The following is a 26,290-nucleotide window of genomic DNA, read 5'->3' as shown; positions in this document are numbered from 1 at the left end:
ACCAATGAAGAGCATGTAAAGGAGTGAAGAAACCATAAAACTGCGAGGAGTGGTATTTACCTTTATGCTTTCCTCCCCAAGAAAGGAGATTCTGGGGTGATGGGGATGGAGATGCTTCCGGGGAGATGGCCCCTAGCCACCCTCAAACCGAGCATCAGTGTCAGTGGAGAAAATGGGCACAATGACACCGTATTAACACCCAGCTCAGACAGACTGGGATAAAGCAGATAAACAATTCAAAGAAATTAAGGATGATGTACTCTGGTGAGTGAAAAGGTAAAATGTATCAAAACCCTGAAAGTCCAGAATTTTCAGAACCAAACTGGAATCATGTCCCCACTCCTGTGAAAACGGTTGAGAAGCTTGGAGGGACAGTGACAGCTGCCATTTATCTCTTTGGAAAAGAGGAGGAGAAAAAAAATGGTGCAGGCATAATGAATGGGTAACGTCAGGGCAAAAATAACTGACTCTAGACATGAATGCTTGGGGATTATTCATACCTAAAAAAAGAAATGTGAATATGGAAAGACACTTGAGAGAGAATGGGGATTTTTTTCATGTTCCCATTTATATTTAAATCCCAAATTTCCTTTTATACCCCAAATAAGTCAGCTTAACATTACTGAAATATTTTTCTTTCAGCTAAAAAAAAAATAATAAAATTCAGCCTTTTTCAGGCACTCCAGTCGTAGCCAGTTAATCAACATTTGTCCAACAAAGCCAAAGCAGGCATCTACTTCTGCATTTTACTCTCAAAAGAAAGATTTTCAATATAATTTTAAAAGCTTAGAAATTAAACTCTGAAAAAATTGTTGCAGTGTCTGTGTCATTAAAAAACCTACCAGCAGTTCACTGAGTTGTTCATAATCAAACATTTCATTTTCATACTGTTCTGCAAGTTCTTTACCCAAGGCAATGGCCTCTTCCCACATCTGTTGAAAAAAAAAAAAAAATCACAAAACAACAACAAAACCCCTGAATTACATACCTTGGTTAAACAACAATATCGGAATAAAATACATCTGAATCAAACACAACAAAATGCATTGTGTCACATGCCTGAAAACACTGTGCATCTGACGTGCCAAAGAGCCGTGGCAGCATTACACTCATGTCTCTATTTGATGCAAATCAAGGAAAATGATCAAATTGCTTCAGAAATAAAATGATTCCTGCTAGCTCAGCTAGATGGCCAATAATCTCTGTAGGCCTGCCTACAAAGAAACCCAGAGCCTGGGACTCTGGATAAATGCTGTTGATTGACTGTAGTTTATAATCACCTCCCTCTCCCTCTAATACCTATACTCTATATTAGACAGGACAAGCAATTCTCAGATATTGCTTTGAACAAATAGTCATTATATTTCCATTGGTTTTTTTCCTCTCTTGTTTTTCAACCATGAAGTTCAGCAGCCGTCTCAACTGACCCAAAGAAATTTAACAATATCCTTCAGCTCTTCAGAAGCTAACAATCTTAATGAGGAGCAGTAAGAATGTTTTTAAATGTGTATTTTTCATTTTCTTCTACTCTAAATATAAAGAACCACTCAAACCCAAAAAGATGCTTAAATTAGCACACCAGGCTATCTAAGAACAAACTTGATGATCTGCCCCTGCTGCAAGGTTTGACTGGCACTGCTGACCTCACTTTATTAAACAAATGAGATTTGGAATGAATTATAAATCCATTCGGTTTGTATTACCCTTCATCTGAAGCTTAAACTCCCTGTCCACACCACCTAATTCTCCTCTCAGCATCAGGCCACATGTTCCTCGCCCTGCCGAGATGGCTGCAGCTGCAAAGAGCTGTCGGATAAAAGAAGGCTGAGTGAGGAACAGGGCTGAACACACCTTGCCCCATCGCTCCCTGAAGACACCCACTCTTGGGAACAAAGAGTTTGAGATGAAGCATCACAACTTCCAGCGATGGTGGGAGCTGGAGGCTGGGAAGAGGGAAGGGGAATGGCGCTCCTGGGGAAACCCTCACGCGCACAGCTGATTCCTGCATCCATCCTGTACAGACCCCCCAGTCCCAATTGCTTTAAAGCACCACGTAAACAAAAAATATTTTACCTGCCCAGACCCCCTAAAAACCAAAAGTCCCCCAAGACACACAAATGAAATCCCACCACTCAAAGCTCAAAATCAATGTTGCTTGAATTTTGTTTGTCTTTTGATCTGCAAGTTAAAATCACATTTCTTAGTATATCAGGAAAATTTGGAGAAAAAAAATAAGACTTTTAGGAAAATTCTGAATTCTAGATGCTGATTTGAGAACAAGAGCAAAACATGAAGAGTTCATATGACTGTCAGGACGACTGGGACTGCTGCCAGCACTGGCTGCGGAGTCAGGCTGGGCACAGCTACCTGTGGTTTAGTGGCACAAACGCCAGGCTGGGACCTAGAATATCTTTTTCCCCCCCTAGAAACTGTCAATTTGGAGCTTAGCCAGGCTCAATCCTCAGCTAGTCTTCCCCCCATGTGTAACGTGCCAATGCCACAGAAGCAAGACGTGGCTCAGGTCCCACCGCTTTGCTCTCTGTCCCTGCTCCTCCCTGGAAACGAGGAGCTAATTTTCAAGTGGAAGGCACCCATCCTGCAAACCAAAGGAGGGACTGAAAAACTGTGCAAGCGTACTGAGAGGAAAGGGATGGAAAGCAGCAGCCTGAACGCGGGGGGATCTGCTGGTGGCAGAGGAGATGAGGGGCTGCACAAGAAAAAATAGTTACAAGAGGTTGCAGGGAGGCGGGCCAGAGGTTTCTGCTCTTGAAGTAAGGGAGCAAAGTAAAGAGAAAATATGTGCCAGGAACTACACAGGGATGGCTGAGCAAGGGAAAAGGAGCTTTTGAGTCTTAAAGAAAACAAATGGGCAGATGCTTGGGCAAAGAGAGGCTGAGCAGTGACCTAATTTAAGGCTGAAAGGTGACGGATCCTCACAGCGGGTAGAGCCTGGTACCTCCGTCGACCTTTCCTTATGGCTCCACGTGAGGTTTGACCCCTTCCTCTTTTATTTTTTTCTCCTTTCTACAACAGCGTTCATGATATTGTTTATCTAGGGAAGAAGACTGGAATGAGCACAAGTTACCTTATGTTTGTAAAGTGCCTTGAAGATGAAAAACACATCAGAATGACTAATTACAATCACTTTAATGAGGGATCATGTCTGCAGGAAATCACAAGGCAGACTACGCTCTGCAACACAATTTTTGCAGGTGGAAGAATCTGAGTGTTTTTATCCCTATCTAGATAAACCATTTTTACTTAAACCAGAATGATGATACAGAGCATATTTTTATTTCTAAACAAAAATTAACTTGAGTTTAATAGTTAAGGCACTCGATTAAAATGGAGTACAACTTCATGTACTGGGCTGAGTTAATTTTGACTCAGAAGAGCAATGTACTAGCAATTTGTAGAAACTAAACTAACATTCAGTTGTTTGGTAAGTCAGCAAGCAAAACATTTCAAAATCTCTTAACCTTTCTTCATTTTGACTGTCATTTTCTTTTTAACCTCTTCTGCACATTTTCATGTCAAAGAAACTGGTGTTACCGTAATTTTTCTTGTCCCAGTTCTCTGTTTGTGCATTCCAGAGGTAACTAGTCCCTCTCCAACATCCAAGTACTTCTACTCTGTTTTCCATTGTGAAAACATTTATAGATGATCTCAGGCAAACAGCTTTGGAGCTGAATGAGATTGAAAATAAATGGAAGTCGAAGTAATTTTAGATTTGCATTGACACTGTAAACAAACTCTTTCAGTTCTTGCACTGAATTCCAGATAAGCACAGACATCGTGACACATTTCCAAAGCACGTCTGGCGACTCAAAGCACCAGCTCGGTGCTAAGGCTGTATGCCATTTAACGCTAGCTAATTGCACCCGATCATCAAGAGGCAAGGGATTCTGTATTAGCAGTGGGAGAGAGGAGGGGAGGAGAGGAGCTGAGGGGGCTGAAATGCCGTGCTGGTACTGCTCCGCGTGAGTGCCATCATGCCACCGCGGCTTTGCAGCTCAAGGGTCACACGACAGCGAGCCCATCCTGGACTGTCATCTACACTGCTGTGATGTCCTGGAGCCCATCATAACCTCAAGACAGACATGGACCTGTTGGAACAGGTCCAGAGGAGGCCACGGAGATGGTCAGGGGGCTGGAGCCCCTCTGCTATGGAAACCAGGAGAGCTGGGGCTGCTCAGCCTGGGGAGGAGAAGGCTCCGGGGAGACCTTAGAGCAGCTCCCAGCACCTACAGGGGCCGGCAAGAAGCTGGAGAGGGGCTTTGTACGTGGGCACGTGGTGACAGGCCAAGGGGGAATGGCCTTAAGCTGGGAGAGGGGAGATGTAGATGAGCTGTGAGGCAGAAATTGTTCCCCGTGAGGGCGGCGAGGCGCTGGCCCAGGCTGCCCAGAGCAGCTGTGGGTGCCCCATCCCTGGCAGTGCTCAAGGCCAGGCTGGATGGGGCTGGGGGCAGCCTGGGCTGGGGGGAGGGGGCCCTGCCCGGGGCACGGGGTGGGACTGGGTGGGCTTTGAGGTCCCTTCCAGCCCAAACCATTCTGTGATTCTAAAACCAGACCAGTGCCGTCAAAGGTACTGTGTACACGTCAAGCCCCATAGGTAGCACAGCACTGCTACTGACGACTTCAGCAAAACTAAATCCTGATATATTTTTTCCCCCCTCCCAACCCTGTCAGTAGAGACTGTAAACACACCGCCGCGGAGGCTGCGTTTGTGTTGTGCTTCCCCCAGTGTGAACAAACTCTTTAGATGTTACTGAATATTAATAATGAATTTTATAAATGTTTCAAAACCTAAAAAAATAAATCCTCAAATTAAATATGATACAGATTTAGTTAATCTACAATACACACACAGTAATCACACAATCCTAGCATTCCTAGTACCCATTCCCCTACCTGTAAGTGGAGATGAACAGGTAAAAAACAAATAGTATGAACATTTGTTTCTGGTTTAAATTACTGGAATTACTCTAAAAATTCTTTACGAGTTAGCTTAGAAGTTATGCTGCTCATATTCGGTCACATTATTTTTAATGGAACACTTTCAGGTATAGCTATGAGATGAAACTACTCTTTTTCTGTTGTATTGCAAATAGATGATGAAAGAGCCCCACTATGGGAAAAAGATTCTGACAATTTTCGCCAGTCTCTAACCTGGCCCCTCTCCAGCCACAGGATCTGTCTTAGAGAAAAGCACCTACTTTTTGTTGCTACTACCTCTTAAAAGCCCCACTCCGCTCCAACATCTCTATTTGGAGATCCAATGGTCTGGTTCCGTCCTCCGGAGGAACAATGCCAAGCTGCAATTGTAAAACGTCAAGTGCCCTGAACTCCAGAGGTCCACAGGTCCCCTCCCTACCCGGCTTGTCACCCCACCCTTTGTTCAGCTGGACCACACCACCTGCAACATCACCCAACAGTAAACCAAAGGCAGTTATTTTCCCAACATCATAACAGATGCAGGAACCATGTGTTTAAAATCCCCACTGAAAAACCCTCTGGAAATTTTCTCTGTTTACTACAGAGCAAATTTATTCAGGTGAGGACAGCACGGCTGCAGCAAAGTATCCTGATAAATGAAATCTATATTCTTGAAGATCAATAACTCCCAATCTGCTGCTTCGCAGATTTCCTGCCTTGGAAGGTTGCCCAGGTTTGCCCAGGACATGGCAGGTCTTCTGGAGGAATGAGCTGTACGGGGAGCTACTACACAGGATTTGTACGGTGTACAACTCATTAATGTGAGAAACGATTTATCTGGAGAGTGTACCAGGGAGAGAGGCTGGTGACAGCGGCAGGAAAATGCTTCTTTTATACTGAAGGCGTAAGAAAAATGTGTATAGACTAAATTTAGTTGTGTAGACATGAGCTGTAAATTGTTATGGAAAGACATTGAGGATGTAGAAGGAGATCTTTTCAGGGAAACCCTAGCAATTTAATTTATTTTTGAAGCTGGATTGCTTGCTGTCCAGAAAGAACCGCAGCATCCAATTCAGTATTTCAGGTTCTTTAATAGCAGCAAAGAAGGATCTTGGGATATTTCTTAGCTCCTGCTGAGCTAACAGTCAGTAAAAATGAAATAGTCCAGAGTAAGAATATTATCATGTAATATTCTGATGTACGAGGGACGTTCCAAGCTGTTTAAATTTCAGATAATTGTTAATTAACCACCATGTAAGCTTAACACTTCACATAAAATGTTAAACCACAGTATATCTGTATCGCTAGTATTGCGTTCAAGATGTGTAAGATACAGCCATGGTCGGAACCCTTCAAAACAACTTGCTATATTCATTTGGAACATGCTCAAACACCGTATCTTTCCTCTCTGAAGACTGCCTCTGTCCTTCACAGCTCTCAGGACGGGCTTACGATCTGACATGGCATACGAGCTGGATACGAGCCTCGCACGGATTTTTGGCAGACAGGTGAATTTCACCACTATCTTGTTAGATGAAAGAAAAAGCCATTTGATGCTATCCCATGAGCCGGAAAAAAAGACATTTTAAGCCAAAGCATAGCATTTACCGTGTACTTTCGAATATTTTCCTTTTTTTCCTTTTTTTCTTTTTTCTTTTTTTTTTGGGGCGGGGGGCAGGGGAGGGAGGAGGAAGGAGAAGCAGAAATAAATAAGCAGTGTGCATTTGTTTATTTATTTTTTTTTTCCGCTAGACCAACACTTTCAATTTATGAAGGAGCAGTGAAAAACATGTACTGATTTATAGACTGCGGCATCCACTGGCAAACTTGAAACACATTGCTGTTTGTACGTTTTACCGTGCAGGAGTTAGAATGCTGCCGTTTCCTTTACAGCTCCAGAGACAACACAAGCCTGTTTAAAAATAATATCTTATCGGTGTCAATGACACCCGGTATTTCTTGGCTTCAGTAGTTCGTTAGCGTTGACTAACACCAACTGCTCCACACAGGCAAAATGTCACCCTCTTCCCTCGCTGCTTTATTTACACCACTATTTTTCCTTCTCGTCCTGAGATACTCCAACCCACCAATTTTGAGTAAAGTCCCTGGATTAAGGGCTTTGTTGAAAATTACAAAGCTTCAGCAAAACAGAGAAAGAGCGAACACTTCTGAGCAGTTCAAAGGATAGGTCAGGCTGCCGTGCTAAGCGTGAGGATAAAGCTTTTAAGGGCAAAAGCCAAGAGAGATGGAGATGAGACTGGAAAGTGCAACGCAGTGAAGAATAATGATCCAGGAGAGAAAACTATGCCTATACAAGGGAAACTTGGAAGTAACAACATGTACTTTTGGAAACAAAGAGCTTAGAAGAGTAATGGGAAGTATTACTAACAAGGAGTCAAATCCATAAAGTAGAAGTGCAGCAAAATGCAGAAGTTTCATCTGAAAATGCTGATTTACTAAAGGTGAAAGGTGTACTTCAGCTTTACAGAAGACTGGTTTAAGGACCAAAAGTCAAACATAAGTGAAAAAGAGAGTTTCCTAAGAATACTATATTAAAAAATAGAAAGCAAAATGAAGAATTCTGAATGGATCTCAGACTATAAATAACAGGGATATTCACGGTGAAGGGTAGCAGTCTGTTCTCAGGCAAAACGAGATGCCCACACTCCTGCTTTCAGTGCAAGCCCACACTCCGTACTATTAAATTACGAATTTCTCAGGCACTTCTGGTCTAGAAGTGAGAGGTCCGTTCCATTCCAGTTTGTGTATGGAGGATTATACCATCCTCTAAATTCATCCCACCATGAATGCTAATATTTAGGGTATAAGCCTCATGGTTGATCTTCCCTTGAGAAGTGCACCATGCGTTTTCCCCTGGGAAATTACTCTGCTAAGAGAAAGGGATCGTGATTTTTGAGAGGCTGAACGACACAATCCTTCAAGAGCACAAAAAAAAACAACAAACCCCAAACCAAAAGCCAATGTTTTAAAACTAAGTGTCCTCTTCTCAAGTCCACAGCTGCCCATCAGGCAGGCTGGAGTGGAGGAGGCACAGCCTCACAGCAACTTCAGAACCAAACTCCTGAGTTTCTCTAAAAGCCTGGACGTAGCCCTGCAGATGTCCAGGGTAAAGTGACCTTCTTTTGACATCTCTTGTTAACTTTATGGGAACAGAAAGCAAAGTAGTGCCATTAACCCAAAGTGAATTGCCAGGCAGAGACACAGCTGGGTGATTATGGTACAGAAAAAGATTAACTGCTTTAGTGTACCAGACTGTATCAGTAGAGTCTTCTAAATATGTGTTACTGATGTGTTGCAGATCATGGAACAGCATAGCCAAAGTAGCTGCTGGACTACATTTGCAAACTGCATACGTAAATGTAAGAAGTTGATTTAAACTAGTGTCAGAACATCCCAAATGAGAGGATTACCTTAATTCTACAGTGAAACCCTCAACTTCAAGCTTCCTGACATTTGAAAATTCATGTAAGATGGTCATATTCTCAGTGTCTATTGATTTTCTTTTTTCCTTTTCATTGAACAATACGAAAAGTTGTTTTTCTATCTATTCTTGATCTACTATCACCAACTTGAGTGACCAGAAAATATCTGTAACTAGGGAAGAGTGCTTTGAAAATGAATCATCTCCTCACACGCACACAAAATAATCACACAGCAGTCCCGGGGACCTGAGTTGTGCAGAGGAATAGGAATACAGAATCACAGCGGTCCCTTTGATATCATTGCTCACTGAAAATTTTTGGAATAATGAAGATTCAGTTGTTTAATCTAACTATGAGGGGAAAGGAAAACACAGCATTTCCACTGCTATTTCTTTCGCAAGCAGGTAGAGCCTTCTCTCATTTCTAGTTGTAAAATCTGAAAAAAATTAAGACTGGTTATTCAGTCTAACAACGGTCTCTCAAGCGTGGATGCCGTGCTGTGTAATGTGGTGCAGGCTGAAAAGTGAGCAGCAGGTATTTTGCCTGCTGTTTATATAAACAGCTCATTAGCGCTATCAGCAGAAATGGGTGGGTGCAACTTTAAGACAGGCTGTTTTCAATATAGATGTCAAGGACGCTGCAGCTTTTAATTTACAGCTAAAATGCACTGGCCTGGTGCTCGGAAGAACAATTCCCACCGCTTGTATGCTAGCACCATAAAAAACTAACTGTGAAGCCATAAAGATGTAAACCAACAAAATAAAAACATGCGACTCCTGGGTTTTCCTTTCCAGAGAGGAACGTAATATTAAAATATCCTTTTAAATCAGCTATGACCCTAATCCTAGCGAGGTTCTCCTTACCCACTGTTAAAGGGTTAGTAAAAGCTTTGTGGGCAGCAGCCACGTGCTGTGGGAACCAACACTACCCCCGGCACAGGCACCGCGGCACCCACACGGTCCCAGCCCCACGCGGGCTGTACACTCACAAGTACTATTAAATCATTAAATCTGTCACAGCCTGGAATGACAATATTTTTAGCATCATTTATTAACAACTTCTAAAATGCTGCATTAAGATAAGGGATAAAATTTGACCTTTTAAGCAAAGTTTCTATCAACATACTCATCTGATTCTGCTAAAAACTTGATTGGAAAACAGGAGCTGGTTGGATAATACTCTAGTTCTACCAGAAAATGACATTTATGTTTGCATTACATTTATGCAACAAAGACCGCTTTTCAGAACTCAAGCTTAAGGTTCTGAAATATTCTGACAAAGGCATTTCTACTTCTATATTTAAACATTTTGTGCCTGAAATATCCAAACACTGACACATGCCTACAACCCTCTGTCTACCAAGTCAAGCCCCCTCATCTCTGTGGACAGGTAACACCAGGACTCTCACCTTCCCACTGTGCAACGCTGAATGTAAATCCACCTTGCAATAAAAGATGCAAGTGCAATGAAATATTCTCATTTGAGAATACTTCCGCCTTCTTACGATGCGAACCACAGACAACCATTCGCTGATGAATTATTTTGCATACACGAGAAAAAAACACAAGGGTAGCTGAAGGATTGCATTACCTATTGTAATTGCCAGAAAAAGTCAGTCCCCCAAACTTCATGCATCTCTTTTTTATTTTCTCTGTGGCCATCAGACGCACATATATTCACCCTTAACACAGCAGTTAGAAATGTACCATTGATTTCTTTTTACTTTTCGTTTAGTACATTATCTTTAAGTGCTAGCTGGTGTACCGTTTACATAAAGCACTCCAAATAACTTACAGCAAGTTTAAAGCTCCCTGAAGGTCACTGGATGTAAACTGTTTACTATTCAACGTATAAGTTAGAGAGAAAAGACATGAAACATATTTGGACTTTTCTCTTCCCTTTTTACCTTGCCCTTGTCAAAGTAATGGATAATTTCTTGATATAGTTGGTCTTTCAACTGTCCTTGAGTCGCAGCCTGGTATCCATCCCGCTGGGTAAGGTGTGCTGCACATGCTTCTTCTGACCACTAAAGCATACAAGAAAGAGGGGAAAAGTGAAAGCAAATAAAAAGTTACAAAATACGTCAGTAAAACGAGCCTAAATAAAAGACACATTTTTAATGTAAAGAGTGGTACCACAGCTAATGCACCCACAACGGTGTTTTGTTTTGTTTTTTTTCTGCAGTTGTGTGCTTTGATTCCTTGGGCGCAAGGACCATTTATTTGAATGCTGTAATTGGAGGCTAATTACAGCTATCAGCTGGAAGGAAGCTTCTTAAGGTGGCTTCCTCTCCTGGGTGAGTTTGATGAGACTGACCTTGGCCTGCTGATGGGTACAACCTGCTGCAGGCATAGTGAACACTTGCAGGTTTGTGTTGAGAGAAGCCTCAAAGCTGAGACATGTCAATACAAATGGAAAGGACTGCAGGCACCGAAATTAAATGGCTGAAATTCCTAGAGAAAGTTTGGAGGTATGGAAAAAGCACAACTAACTTTATACAGCCTGTCTGTAATCAGTAGCTCTGGCTCTTCCAGCAAATGCCTAATGGAGGAGGAGCAAGGCACAGATATTAAATTAATTTCCTCCTAGACCCGAGAGGACCAAGCAGTTCCCTACGTCCTTCTCCCAATTCCCTACATCCTTCTCCCATGCACCTGCATATTCTGGTGTCCACTAAGGGAGAAATGCTCTTCTTCCTCTCCCTCCTCTCCTCCCACTAGCATTCCTGATGACCTTCCTGGGGATGAGACCATACTGGAGCCTTTTCCCTAGACAGGATACTAACACTCTCGCCTGCCCTTCCACCGCTGTCTATTTCCATGAGGCTAGCAGGAAAATAATACCTCAGAGACTCACAAACCTCTATCAAATCAAATCATAAACTTCCATTAAATCAAATGAAACTGCTCATAAACCGAAAAAGAGACAGACACAGGTGCTCCAATAGGACGTGCTGCCTTAAGAAACCAAGTTAAAAAAAATCAATTCATTAAAGAACTGTTCACTTTCTCCTCTGGAAAACCAAAGCTACTAAAGGAGGAGGACTGCCCACTGAAATGAAATGGTGTAACTTTAGGAAAAGGAAAAAAAAGAGCATGAAGCGGTCAGCAGCTCACAGATTTATTCACAGAACTACTATTAAATCATCCAGTCTTAACTCCTATATCTTAAGAAATTTCACATAATTACTTCTGAATTTGGCCAAAACATTTGTGTTTGGCTAAAGCAGACAACTTTGAAGACGAAAGTTGTTTCTGAGCCACACAAACTTCACAGACTCCACAGTGCAATAGCATTTTTTTCAGCATACTAAAACCCACTATCGTCTGATAGTTTTGAACTTCTTAATTCTGACTGCATGGGTTAAAAATCCAACCAGAGCCTCTTTTCTCACGTCCTCTTCATCAGCTTGCAGCAATCTGGAGAAAACGATGGTGGCTCTCTCTCCACAGAGATGGCCTTCTTGCAAATTTAAAGGTGAAATCCTCAAAACCTCTCAGTCTTGACCTAAATGTGATCCCATTAAAATCAGCGCAATGAAATATAAGTCAAGGATGAGTGTTGGTGAAAATCCTGTCCTCAAGGTCTGACCAAAAAACTCAATTGCTTGAAGTTACACACCCCAACATCACTGCTTCTCAAGCAATACTGAACTCCATACACTACTAACTACTGGTAGTAACAGGACACCTAGATCTATGCATTTTCATGTTTCAAAGTATAATGTAATTATATTTAGAAACAAACACCCACTTAGTGATGAAAACCTTAGTGATGATAAATAAAACCCTTACATTTGCCCTCTTCTATGGATTTGCATTATAAGAAAAGAAAGCTGGCTATTTCTTTCCAGTAAATTAGAGGAGTATATTAAGATACTCATCTGGTCTCTGAAGATGTTCTGTAAGAAAACCCCAAATTGGCTAAACTCTATTTTAAAGTCACAAAAAGCACATTGACTAACAAGTTCAAGCACATAACAGGTAAAAGTTTGAATGATATTTTACGGCGTGGTTCATTCCATCATTTTTCCAGGAAACTCTGCACCTGCGGAAGGGAATGAATGCTTTATCTTGTCTAAAAGGTTCATTCACGTCAAGTGTGATAAGCAAGAATTACAGAATTCCCTCGTGGGAGTAAGAGAGACCTCTATAGCCACCGAGCCAGTGAGCCACTCCAACTTCTACCCACGACTGGCGGCACCAGCCTGTGTGATGGAAGGTGCCAGAGCGTCACGTCTTCACCTCCCTGGTACACATCTCAACACAGAAAATTTCATTCCCAAATAAATGACTGTACTCTTCCCCGTGAGGGCGGCGAGGCGCTGGCCCAGGCTGCCCAGAGCAGCTGTGGGTGCCCCATCCCTGGCAGTGCTCAAGGCCAGGCTGGATGGGGCTGGGGGCAGCCTGGGCTGGGGGGAGGGGGCCCTGCCGGGGGCACGGGGTGGGACTGGGTGGGCTTTGAGGTCCCTTCCAGCCCAAACCACTCTGTGATCCTATGATTATACGATCCAGCATGCCATGTGCAACAATCGCCCGTGCTTTCAGTAATGAATAAAGCTATTGCTGCAGTGCTTTTGCACTCCAGATTAATCTTACTGATGTTTTCTTATGTAATAACCCTCTATTTGTTTTAAAACAGTAAATACATCTCAAAGTGTCTTAATTTAAATTGCACATCTATGCTTTGCATCATATTTAGTCTTATTATAGCTTGGATAGAGTTTACTTGATTTTGAGGTACGAAGAATTGCCAGTGCAACCGTCAGAAGTATTTAACACCTTCCACTTTTCAGCTTTTCAAAATAGGTATTTTACACTCACATTTTTCTTGGGATTGCTTAGATCAAACCAAAGATTGCTAAGAGCAATTCGCTGCTTAGAATGAGATAAATTTCCTTTATGAAGTTGGGTACAATTAGCATACCTTCTGTAGCAATACCGACGGCTTGCAATAATACAGAAGGTTGCAAGTGCTCACCATTGGCATGAGAAGTAGATCAAGGGGGAAATGGAGTTCTCAGTTATTCTGTCCCTGACACTCTGCTCCACACGACTGCGAGCACTACCATCCTTGAAGGAAGCAGAAAGAGATCCAGGTCTCCCTGCATCTCTTTCTGCTTGTGGTGAGATGCAAGGAAGAGAATGGGACTAAAGCAAATGCTTCAGAAGATGCTAATTCTTATAAAATGTAGATGTTTACTTTTTATATTGGCTGCTTTTTAAAATTAGAACATCAAATTCCCTGCTAATAACTCGGTGATGACGAGGCTATATTAAATGTAATTTCATGGCCCAAGCGTCCGCCGTTCAGTGCGGCATCCTTCTGTATGATGATGTCAGGAACATGGTTGGTACATGTGCTGTGACATTTGTGACAAAATGTTAACAAGCTGCTTGTTAGGGACACCACCATCTATCCAGAAAGTTCTCAGTGAGATTACTGATTATGAATCAGGGCTTCATTACATTTCTGACTGACCCTATATAGTGATAAAATTTTAAATGCTTTACTTACATGCACTTTGTATAGATGGCATGTTATTAATATATATTTCAGGTTACACAAAGACATTCCTTGAAGAACAGCAGTATTGTTATGTCTCTTTAAATGTGCTATGAACCGTGTAACATTCTGTTAAAATTATATGTACCTTTTAAAGACATGAACTTGGAAAGAAGACCATTTGAATCTCCCTCTAATTTCTCAAAATCAAACCTGAATTTATAGATACCCAAGAGTACTCCACAAGTCTGTAGTACTTCCTTGCACTGCCTTTGCAGAAAAAAAAATATTCTGCAGAGAGCTGATTTACAAAAATGTGTTTAGATGCTTCCACACATTACATAGTTTTGATACTTAAGAGCAATTTAAATTACAGCTTTGCAGTCTATAACTTGCAGTCTTGATCATGCTTCCATCCATTTCAGATCAAGACGAGTAAAGCGCGCTCCGACATACACTAACGCCTGAGGGTTGCCTTCCTGGGTGTATTAAATACATGTGCAAAAGATAAAACTGACATAAGAAGCAGCACACAGTTGTTAATTAGATGAAAATGCAGATCTTCTAAGAGTGACAAACAGGACTACTACTGGTTACTGCAAACAGGATTTTCAGAATTTGCAAGGGATGTTGGTGTTTACCTTGAGAAGCTTTGCATGCAGAAGTAACGTGTAGGCAGCTTCTGTATAGTTATCACATTCTTTGTGCAAGTCACACAGCTTGTACAGATACCTGCAGGGAACAGAACCAATGGTTTTTACAATGGATTGGCTCTTAAATGTTACAAAATAATTTATTTCGAAGATGGTTCAACTGTATCTTCGGTCAACTAAATATATGTGGGATTATTTAATGCTCATATTTCTATGTGCAGACAACCTTTAGGACCATTTGCATTTCTGTTGTGTTCTTTTTCCAATGCATATAAATGACTTGTGATGAGTAATGAATCCAGTACAGATTTTGTGCAAGGGTATCGCTCTAATTGTTCAGCTATGGAGACAGACATGCCTTCTTCCTTAACTTCAATAGCATCACGTCTCTGGGAAGGGGGCTCTCTTCATTTGCTTGTTGGGATTTTTTAGTGACAATTTAAACAAACAACCAAACCAACCCAACACAAAACTATTCACACTGTATTTTGAAAAAGCCAGTGAAAATACAGAACTTTGACATTCATTATGACACATTTTAAGTTTGTTAACAGAAATAGGAGAGAATTTGGGTGGGGTTTGACAGTGAGAAACAAAATGTCTCTATACAGATGCTGAACAGGGCAGACCTACGACTCGCAACCTTACCTGTTTGTCCCCAGCTACCAATCCTGCCTTTTGTTAGATTTCCTTTTCTTTTTGCAAACTAAATAAAGCACTGATTAAACCCATTTAAACAACAGGAAGCGAGTTCACAAGCGAAAATTCTTCCATAAAGGTAACAAGCATCTGAGAATGAATTCATTAATAATATTTAGATACCTAAAATAGCATTAAAAACAAAAGCTTCATCATTTTAGCACAATGGTCTAGCCAATTTTAAGCTGAAGTACAAATAGAGGACTAGGAACCCTGAGGTTTACAAAACCCACAACAGCATATTACCATTTTTACTTTGTGTGAAAATAGATTTTGAAAGGTTCCTAAAAGCTTTAAATTTAAAATTGGTATCAGTCATGATACTATTTAATAGTCCTTTTTACTGCAAGTCACATATTTTGTACCGCGCCAGGAGGCAAAATTATTTCATTGCTCAGCTTTCTTTTGACTTATTTATTTTCTTCGTGTGACAACACTCCTGAGTATTTCAGTGTTCACCATAATATAACTGAAGGAGCTGGGGAAGGGGGACAAAAAAAAATAACCTCATGACTAATTCTGATGGACACTGTTCTCCGTGAAGATAAGCTTTTGAATGTACTTAAGGTTCAGTCAAGGTATGTTTTTTCATTACTTCTTTCCCTCCAGCCCCCAAGTGACTTCTTAATATGAAATTAATTTTCTCCAATTACACTACAGTAAGTCAAGCGGAGTTTGTCACTGGTCATGTTTACAAACCTTATGTACATTTCTTCTCTCTCAATCTCCTTGTAGAAATTCTGAAAAACAACATAATTTTGTTACAAAATATTTGATTTCACAGTCTGGAATGTATACAGATCATGCTCTAAATAAAAAATTCATAATTGCATAACATCAACCTGAAAACTGCAAAATGAAATTTGCCTCTAGTGATAGAACACAAGTTATTTAACTTATGAAGTCTAATGCTGTGATGTTTCCTGATGTACTGTATAAGGGCTTATGTCTCATTGCAAAGGTTAAGAATTTGCAAGAATAGTAATGCTGGAAATTTGCTTCAGGCATTTGCAAGTCACACATCATTAACTATTTTCAGTTGAAATTTTGTACTATACAAAACCATAATTTTTAAGCAACAGTTGTTCTACGGATTTAAAACTCCAAACCTTAGTTGAGCAATATATCATCTGCTCTTGAATTCTAATGGTTTCTTTGGAAATAAAAAAGTTAGATTAGTGTTATTTATCTGGTTTGATATTCCACACATTATCATCACTCTCTTCAGAAATGTCTGAATGCCTCCGGTCTTGAGATAAACTAGTTAACACTACAAATACTGTAAATGCAATATATGATAAATTGGGTGAGATATTGAAGGCATTTCTGCATCTAATTTAAAGTTTGTCTTCAAAAGTTAAAATGTATCTAAGCAAACAAGATACAAAGAAATTTCTCCTTCTCATGAATTAAAGCATATTTCAATGCTAAATCAAACCAGTCTGAGTAGCCACTAACAGGTGCACAAGCCCAGTACTAGCAGATGCATAAGCCTGATACAAAACTGTTCCCTTCAAAGAGAACCAAAACACAAGACAGAATCTACGTACCACAGCTGGAAAGGATGGATCATTCAGTGGATATCTGACATAACTGCTCGCTGGTTTTGAGTTCAACTCAAAAGACAAACCGAACCACACGCTGCTGTTTTTTCTTACTTGCGTTTTGTTTGCTTTGGTAAAGCAGCAGAGACTTCTGAGTCAGGTGGATCAATAACGTAAAGCCATTTTCTCCTAATATTGCTCCCAGCTATTCTGCCCTCCCGATGCAGCTCAAGAAGCAACACCAAATCAACCAGGCTGGGAAGAGGCTTGGGCAGCGCGTTGACACCATCGCATGTTGCATTTGCTACAATTCCCTCTCCTCCAAGGAGCGGCTGCTGGTCCTGCCCCATCCCCGGGGCAGGTTCCCACATCCCCTCATGCTGTGCAGGCCAACACGTGGCTCTGCGGCAAACGGGCCAAGGAACTGGTGGGGATGGAAAATAACCGGATTGGGAGAGCGTGAGCTTTCAGCAAAATCCCTCCTTGGATCTGCTCTGCTACCTGGGCAGCACGCTGGCTTTTGCCAGGATTATCAGGGGTGAGAACAAGCAGATGAGGCAACAAATAGGGCTTTCCCCCCGCCCCCCCCCCCCCTTTTTTTTTTTTAACATCAGCACTGGCTTAAATGCATATCAAAACCTCTGAGTTAAACTACAGTCAATACAGGCAAACTTAATCCTGTGAAAGCCTCTGCATCGTTACAGCCCCAATTAAGAACTCTTTTGAGAACTCAGGTGGGAATTGTGCTGAATATCAGCCCTGGGTTGGATTTTCACAAAGGCATAAATTTCACTTCAGGTGCCTGGAGAATGATGAAAAGACTGAGCTGGCCCTGGGAGGGCAAATGGCACTTTAAAATCAAGCAGAAGTTTTAAATCACGCCTACGGAAACCAAAGGCAGGTTCTGCCCCACCATGCTTGCAGGCTCCAGCAGCAGGGTCGCGTGTGGATCTCTCACCGTGATTTAACTTGACAGCAGTAAATCACCCACAAAATTTATCATCTGCAAATACTTGAAAAATGCAAATGACAAAAGCCAGCATCATGAGATGCTGTTAGACACACTTAGAGAGAACAAAACCCACCCCCAAGTGTGCCATCAGTCCCCCACGCAGCTGGTATGGCGAGAATTACTAGGGGGAGACTCAGAGTATGATGATAAAGGAAAGGAGAAATAAATTCACCTTCCTAAGGCAATTGTCCCAGTTTTATAAATTGTTGTCATGTTTCAGAGTGTACGGTGTATGTGATTTTTTAATTTCCTATTTGCTTGGTGTGAACTAGCCGGCTTTTCTAATGCAAATTCTGCTCCGGAGGATGCTATGACTTTTCAGCAGGCAACCTAACGGCACTTGCTAGATCAACAGCCGACGACAACTCTCCAAGCCCCTCCTCTCTTCCCATGTCCTCAACATTCTGATGCGTTTTGATGTGCACAGAGAGGAAAAAAAAACAACCTAAAAATAAAATCCCGATATCTGATTTTGATGCCTCTGTCCTCTCTCCCATTCTAATGGGCACTGCTTCACTTCTTAACGCGACAGTGCAGCACAGGAGCACACACGCAGGCTGAGGACATTTGCATTACTTGCAGGTGCTGAAGCTACAAACTACTCGGATCTTTCCAAACCAGCCTGAATGAAATCTATCAGCCATATCACATAACAGTAAATGCTGTCTGTGCCCCATGTACTTCAACAAAATAAAAGCTTTAATAAAGATATAGGGATGAAAGCTCTGAATCCTTAGTGGCTAACGGTTTGGGATTGACTCCTATTGGAAAAATCAAATCTAGCTAGTACGGTGTTTTGGGGACCCTAAAATTTAATTTGACGTTTTTATATATGTGCTGATTTTGTGCTAGTAAAATCTCATACTCTAATGCTTCCACCAAAAAGCTTGATGTGCGTGCTACGGGGACAACTTCTGCTGCTTCAAGCTCTAGCCTAAACAGACAAAGATTTGTATTGTAGTATAGATACTGCAGAATTTCTGGAACTAAGAGTAGGGAATTCCACATCAGTGAAAAAAACCCAAGCTTTTTCTACTGTGAATGAAATAGTAACACTCAAATTTCTTCAAAAATTGTGAATATGAGAGGTGAACAATACGCAGAACACAAATGGGATTGCAAATGCATGAAAATGTCAGTAGCAAACTGCCTGTAACTCCAACATTCTGTATGTCAGTGTCTGTCTGCATACAGTCATTCATACATCATTTGTAAGTCAATGAACAGCCCTCAAAGATCAGGCCCTGAAACATGTTTTCTTAAATCTTTCCTTAGAATCAATTAGAGAAATAATAACCCATTTTTTCATAGATTGTCCTTCACTGAAAAACAGAAAAAATCCTAAAAGCATTTCAAACTTTCATGAGAATCCCAACAGGTACGCTGTTTTACACAAATCTTTTGTTAAAGATGTAAAAAGAAGAACGCAGTAGTCATTTCAGGGTGGTGACTTCTCTTGGCTTACCAGCACGTTGACGGTGCAGCTCATGCGGTTCTCCTTGTTCTCGTCATGCATTATGGTCCTGTAGTCCAACAACCTCTCCATTAAGCGGACAACAAGTTTCACAAAATTTTCTCCACTCTTAGCAAGGTATTTGTGTTTTCTGCAGTGCTCCAAGAGACTGAAAACCCAATTACATTTGCCTTGTTAATCACATGCAGAAAAAACCCTCGACTCAGGTGTGCAATTTTAAATATTGTGCATCATTAACAGATTTTAATTATTTCTGGGCTACAAAGTTCTTTGTAGCCTAATTGCTCTCTCTCCTGACTTTACTGTGACATAAATCTTGCTGCTGATCAACACTTACATTTTGTCAAATAACACTTTGTACTGTTCATCTCCTCTGCCTCCTTCCACTTCATGATCCAGTTTCGTGATGATCTCATTTTCAAACTATAATTAAACAAAGCAAGCGTAAATAATCAGATGGCAAATATTTCACTTTATTGCTGTAGCCTCAATGGTTCACAGATTGGTTGGGTATCTTGGTGAGGTGCTTAGCCACTATTTTAAAGCTTGGTTGACTTTAAGAGTTTGCATTCTCTGACATCAGACTATTCACAATGATCTCCTGCCCTACAAGGACTTTTTGGTTGAGGAAATCATTGGTCATGTTGTTAAATGAAGTGTAAATATTTGCATTATGGAAAAGCAAGTAAGGAGATTAATGACGAGAATGAGGGCAGGGAAAAAGACAACACAAAGCCAGGCACAGAATGCCCCCTGCAATAATGGTAATAGCAACAAAAGTAAAATACAAACCTGTTGAAAGCCTAAGAGTGAGGATATATAACAACTAAGGCTGGGCAACTCAGCCAGATGCACACCCCAGCATCACCGACATCCCTTTTTAGCCTACAGATACTGATCACAGTGGGGCACGACTTGATAAACCCGTTAAAGTCACTGCAGACGGGAAAAAAGCTGTCTCAAACAAGGGTAATGCTTCGATTTGGGCAACAATAAAAGAATGTAAACTTAGGTGGGCATTAGATCATATTTTAAATGTAAACTGGGTAATTCACTGGCTTTTTAACGATTACAGAGGGCTGTACCTTTTGCTGCTATGTTCCCTAGGGCCCAGGTTAGGAAAGAATGCGAACTGGTAGCGGAGGAAGGCTCGCTCCAGAGCCTGCTGCTATGCAACAAACTGGTCTAGACATCTAATTCCTAACTCTTAGTTAAATATGCACATGCATCTGCACCATCAGTGACACGACCTGCTGTAGAGACCTCAGGCGCAGAGCCCGGGTGAGCAGGGAGCCTGTGGCAGGGGAACGGGAGCCCGTTAGACTGCAGCTTATTGACAGAAGAGTTGTCTTCACGTTTTTTCCCTGCGACTTCCTTAAGCCACCCCTAACTATTCCGATGAGAAGCAAAGGGCCACCTGCACAAGAACAGAGCGTACTAACATTTTGTAAATGTCAAGAGATGTACTTTGCCTCTGCAGTTAATATTAACGGCGAATAATGTACAAATGAAAAAAGAATGGACTGTCTGCGGCTTGATATACTTGCGGACCGAGGACACACTTCCACGACCACAGCAGCAGCCTGTGGACCCCATCTCGAAGCTCTGTTCAAGCCACGAGCCTTCCTTCCCCTTCCCCACCTTTAAGCTGTACCAGTCACATAATGGCATTTCTTACTTTTTAATGAATTATTTTCATTGGTGGAAGTTACCGATGTCACTACATTAGTGACAACGGCATTAGCTCCTCTGTTACAGCCGCCAGGCAGTGCCCGACCGGCAGAGGGGCTTTCTGTACCCGGGGAAGGCAGGCTCTTGCAGAAAGCCTGGAAGCAAAATTACTTTGCTTTCACCGCGGACAACTGCAGGGAGGCAACAAGGACAACCTCAAAGAGCGCTGCGGTACAGGTCACGTGCTAAAGATGTAGCTGATATCTCTGCTGAAAGGCAAAAATCAAAATCTATGTACCAAGAAAAAAAAAACCCCAAACATCCCCGCACAGAGCCCTGCCGGCCCAGCAGCCGAGGGCTGATAGCGGGCACGGGGGCAATGGGACCACCATCCCAGAGCACCCAGAGGCCAGGGCTGGGTGGCTGAGCTCGGCTGCTGTGCCACCCACGGCAGGCTGAACCACAAGCACGTGCCACACGTGGCCACCCCACTCGTGCTGCTGCCCTGGCCACAGCACCACTGCTCAGCACTGCGGCCAAGGGGCGGGGGGACGGTGGGGGACAGGGATTTTCTACACGGGCAGCCCCACGGGGGAGCTGGGGATGACAAGTGGTTATCTCCAGCCAGCAGCGAGGCTCAGAGTGGTTTAGCTAGGAAGAGAAACTGGGTTTCTTTAGTCCACATAGTGAAATTCTGCTGGCATATTAATTTCAGTGAGGAGCACGAAATCACCCTTGCCAGCAGACTCACGTCATGATGAAAGTCTAAGGCAGTGCTTTTCACCACCTTAATTTACATCACCTTGAGGAGGCACAGTAGCTACGTCCATCACCAACCTCCTTCTGCCAAGGTACGTTGCATTTTAAGCTCTGCCCACAGAGTCCCACCTCAGCCAACAGTGTTTATCATAACGCCTCTACCAAGCCCAAACAGAGATGCCCTTGGTTGTGCCACAGTCCTTTTCTCCTGAAATAGCTGCTGCGTGCGTGGGGCAAGGTAAACCTGGGCAGAACAAGAGAAAAACCTGCAGCAAGTGAGGGTGAGGAGAAGCATTTCGGCTACCCCTACAGCTGGAGGCACCTGCCTGCTCTCCTGGAAGGACCTCTTCTGCTGAAGCCCACCGCAGCTGTGAACACACGCCGGCCAAGTTGAACCTGCGTACAAAATGTGGCTGTGGGTTGCAGAGAAATTCCTGCTTTGCTAAGAAAAATCCTTTTGAGGGAGAAATACACACTGGTATGAAGGATTTGCTTGATAAACTGTGCCAATGCCAAAGTACTCCTCTTTGTTAGGACAACTCAGTCTCTGAGCATCTGAACAGGCTCAACAGCAGTAATGCAAAAATCCAGAGTCAGATCCAGGACACTGCTTTGTCTCCCTTCCAAATCTCCATCTTCTTGTCAGCACCAACTGCGGTAACGTTCACGTAATTTCCTACCTTCACGTGCAAGTCCAGACACTTTGTCCTCTGCATCTGAGTTGGGAAATTTATTTTTACACACCTGGCAGCCTAGAAGAACTGTGTTACAAAGAGAAAAAAAGAAGTATCTGTGCTCTGAGCTCAGTGACTACAAGCTATCGTGATAATAACAGCAGAAAACTGATAATAACTGCTCACCTACTGCTCAGAGCAAATTCAGGCTGTTGTCTAACAACATGCACAAGTCAATCGACCTGCGAGCTGTCAGGAAAGCCGAGCTACAGGCTGTATCGTGCACATAGCGATAAAATCAGCCAAGAGATATTCCATCTCAGAACAATTTTTATTATAATCTGTGACTGTTTTAAAGATGAAACCCCCAAACTCTGATTAAAAAATTGAAAAGGTGCTCTCCTCTTCCCCAAATGATCCCCAGAATCACAGGAACACTGACTGGAAGAGACCTCAAAAGTAATTTTGTCCAGCCTCCCCAGTGATGCAGGATTACTGCCGACACTAGGTCTGGCCATCCATGACTTGCTTAGCCAAGTACTGAACATCTCCATGGCTGGGTGAGTCTGCAGCCTCTCTGTTCCACTCACTACTTTCCTTGTGAAGAACTGAATGGAAAGCGAAGGGAAATAAAGTTTTTAGTACAATGAATCCCTTATCCAAAAATGACAGGAAAATGACAAAAGGAAGAATAATGCAATCCACCCCCTCTAGGAAGCGCAAACAAGCTGAAACACGTTCCCATAGTACAAGGACATGTCAAGTAAAACACTGAAGCAACAACAATGATGAAACAGAGAAGTTCACAAAATTCATGCTCTCTAATGGGAACAGAAAGAAATTGACTTTCTATACCAATGTGAAAAATGACACTTGCTGTCAGTGTGAGCCCTTTAGGTGGTGTGTTTTTTAGCAAGAGATTACTGAGACAAAGAAGAGCAATTACATTCGTCATACAGGATCTTAAGTATCTTCCTGACACCGATTTTACTTAAATTTCTGTAAATCTAGGCTTTGTTGGGCCATCTCCCTAACGGCCCTCTTGGGCTGAACAGAACTAGACTTGTGGCATTTCTGGGGTTTTAAGGAGTATTAACAATATCTTTGGTCTTCAATCATTCTTGATACTTCTCAAGGAATCGATATGGTGCTGTCAACGCAAGCTAGATGACTAAACGTTATTTAACATAGTTAAAGTTCCTTCTGCAGTCTTTCCACAGAAGAACGTTTCATCAACACAAGCTGAGGTTTATGGAGCTGTTGTCTTCGAACGTGGCCCTGGAGTTGCACAAGCTCAATGCTCCACGATAGTTCCCCTGGCATCTGATGATAAAGTCTCAATTTTCCCTTTTCTTCTTTTATTTTTCTTCTTTTTTTTTTTTTTTTTTTTTTTTTTTTAAATGCATAGAATAGCACAAAGTAGGCCTGCAACTATTGTGATGGAATTTACATGCAAATGAAGTAGCGCCCAATTGTCAACGTTTACATTACAGCCAGCGACGTTTGCCGAGGCTCTTTCTGGAGGCTTAGGGGTATATATGGCACAACCAGTGAGTCGGAGTCATATCCTTCTGCCGACAGTGAAAGCTCGAGGGCTGATGGTAGGAAGATTACAGGAAATTATTATCAACGTTTCCTTGCAGTTGATCAAGATCTAAGTTTGTCTTTAGAATGTGTGTTTGAACTAGAGCAAAGAGTATATTCACTGCTTCACCTGTCTGTTACAGTCTCCCATCTGGAGAACATAAATCAATGTAAGCTATCCAGCGTCTTCAAGTGTCAGCTCAACTGATCGCTTTTGGTTTTAGGTTTACCTAAAGTGTGGTCAGACTGTATTTGTAGCACTGACCGACAATTTAATCTAGCTGTAGATGAAGACAACTTTCAATTCCCCAAGCTGCTATAAATTTGTTTTGATATGGGATAATAAAAAATTTGCCATATAAAATTTAAATGATGGACAACACCACTAGAAATTAGTCCTAATGCAGAAATGGTACACAGGTGCTATAAAACTTTGTTTAAAGGCTGCTATGAAAGTTGGTGGTAATTCCCAAAAGTTTCATCTCATCCCTTTCCTATTTTCCCACAGCATTCTAGTTGGCAAACAGATCTGGTGGCCATGTAATATTGGGTGATGTTGGAGGTCTCTAGTCTTAGAGCATTACCCTTCTCCCTTGCTCTTCAGATGGGAAGAGGGAGGAACACAGATATTCTCCAAAAGGCCAGAAAACAAGAAAAATTTACACATGTACAAATTTCAACCACAGATAATTAAGAATGTTACTTATTAAAATTAATCCTTTTTTGGGGGCTGATTTATTTGAATTTGCACATTCAGTGGGATTACAGAGGAGAATCTGCAGCATCACAGAAACTTGGGCAAGTCAGTAACTTACGTTCTGCCTGCAAACCTACAGCACGGGGAATGGGAGGTGAACATCAGGCTCAGAAGTGGCAAAAAGACTTAATAAGGATTTATAGGTTCTAAAAGTCTAGAAAGATTCAGATAAACTTGGTACTTCTTGTTAAGGAGAATTATATCACTTTGAAATTCATTACTAACCAACATGAAATTACACTGCAAATAAAAAAGCCAGTATGACCAGCTTGATGATATTGAGATTTATTGTTAATTGTTAGAAATTAATTAAAAGGGTTTCCTCTTTATCTCTTCTGGTCTTTACTCATTTAATTCTCTTCACAACAGAATTCTGGCTAGAGGAACTTTAGCTGCAGCCATGGTTTTATTTTAGTAATCATAAACATTATGCATTCATTTATTATGCATTTCTATACGATTTTGCACTATGCATTCATTTATTATGCATTTCCATATGATTCTGTATTATACATTCATTGCTTATGCATTTCTATATCTTTTCGGCTATGGTTCCATTATGCCAAGTGTCAGTCCAATTTGCAGAAAATAGGACAGATGTGTTGTTGCATTTTTGGGGCTTTTTCATCAGATTATTACTTCTACACAACTCCTTACTCTGCCAGGGTAAGAACACATGCTGGAGCTCGTGTGCTTGTATTGCTGATGCTAACACCACCAGACACTGATGATTCTCCTTAGTAATGCAGTTCAGTCTGAAAACTATAGACATATGGCACTTCTAATGTCTTCTTGCTCATACTGCAGAGTAGGGGGCACACCTCCCAGATTTTGCTTTGAAGGATAAGCATCCTTCCTGCCTTCCTACTTGACGAGGTATGTAATTATGTTGGGGAAGAGAGGCCGGGGCAGTGTTTATAACTGAATCCCTTACCGTAGTTCGTTAATAGGGTTTTTTGGCTCCTGGAGTAAGCTACTCCTACTAATTAATTTGTACCAGATCAGGTAAAATAAATTGTGTTATGATGCGGTGCCTTAAGCTAGAGAGAACCTACCCAACACCTAACCCTGCCTCCTCCCGCTTCCCGCGCACTGTGCTGTACCAGTTCCTGCACTGGTACCTCTCTACGAATGGGTCCAACTCAAAACAAGCAAAACTTTACATCAGCAATGACACGGGGTCAGGACAGGTAAGTTAAAAGCTTTGGGTAGGCAAACAGACAGGAGCGGTCATAGGAAACGGAGCCAGAGCAAGTGCTAGCTGGGAGGAACAGGCAGCAAAACGAGGAGGTCAGGGCTTTTTATGCTCCGAATTCCACATTTCATCCGACTGATTGTTTCATGATGAACCTTCTCTCCTGCTGTAACCGTGGGATCCATCACATTCACCTGACCAGGCCTTGAACAATCAAACCAATTCTCTTTCATCGCTCCTGCAGCTCTGACATATTCCCTTTGATCTGGAGGGTTTGCTAGTAAAACAGGCAAAGGGAAAAAAAGCAGAGCGGAGAAGGAGGCATCTTCTTCTACAGGGAAGCTTCAGTCCCTCCCTGACCTCAGTATCAGATTCATGCTTTGAG

At 41.9% G+C, this 26,290-nt stretch overlaps 1 protein-coding gene across 2 annotated transcripts in view; it reads right to left on the bottom strand.

Annotated features, from left to right (window-relative positions):
• Positions 1 to 26,290, bottom strand: part of DOCK1 (dedicator of cytokinesis 1) — a 319,815-nt gene that overhangs the window by 48,202 nt on the left and 245,323 nt on the right. For both annotated transcript variants that reach the window (XM_040605768.1, XM_040605769.1), the window contains exons 34-39: positions 19,603 to 19,688; positions 19,257 to 19,413; positions 15,935 to 15,975; positions 14,525 to 14,615; positions 10,285 to 10,404; positions 843 to 932 (exon numbers count right to left, since the gene is read on the bottom strand). In XM_040605768.1, coding sequence (XP_040461702.1) covers positions 843 to 932; positions 10,285 to 10,404; positions 14,525 to 14,615; positions 15,935 to 15,975; positions 19,257 to 19,413; positions 19,603 to 19,688 — 585 coding nt within the window. The remainder of the gene's footprint in view (positions 1 to 842; positions 933 to 10,284; positions 10,405 to 14,524; positions 14,616 to 15,934; positions 15,976 to 19,256; positions 19,414 to 19,602; positions 19,689 to 26,290) is intronic.

This window comes from Falco naumanni, chromosome 9 (assembly GCF_017639655.2).
Source record: "Falco naumanni isolate bFalNau1 chromosome 9, bFalNau1.pat, whole genome shotgun sequence".
Lineage (NCBI taxonomy): Eukaryota > Metazoa > Chordata > Aves > Falconiformes > Falconidae > Falco > Falco naumanni.
The sequence above is the reverse complement of the archived record's forward strand: the minus strand, read 5'-3'. Positions and strand labels throughout refer to the sequence as shown.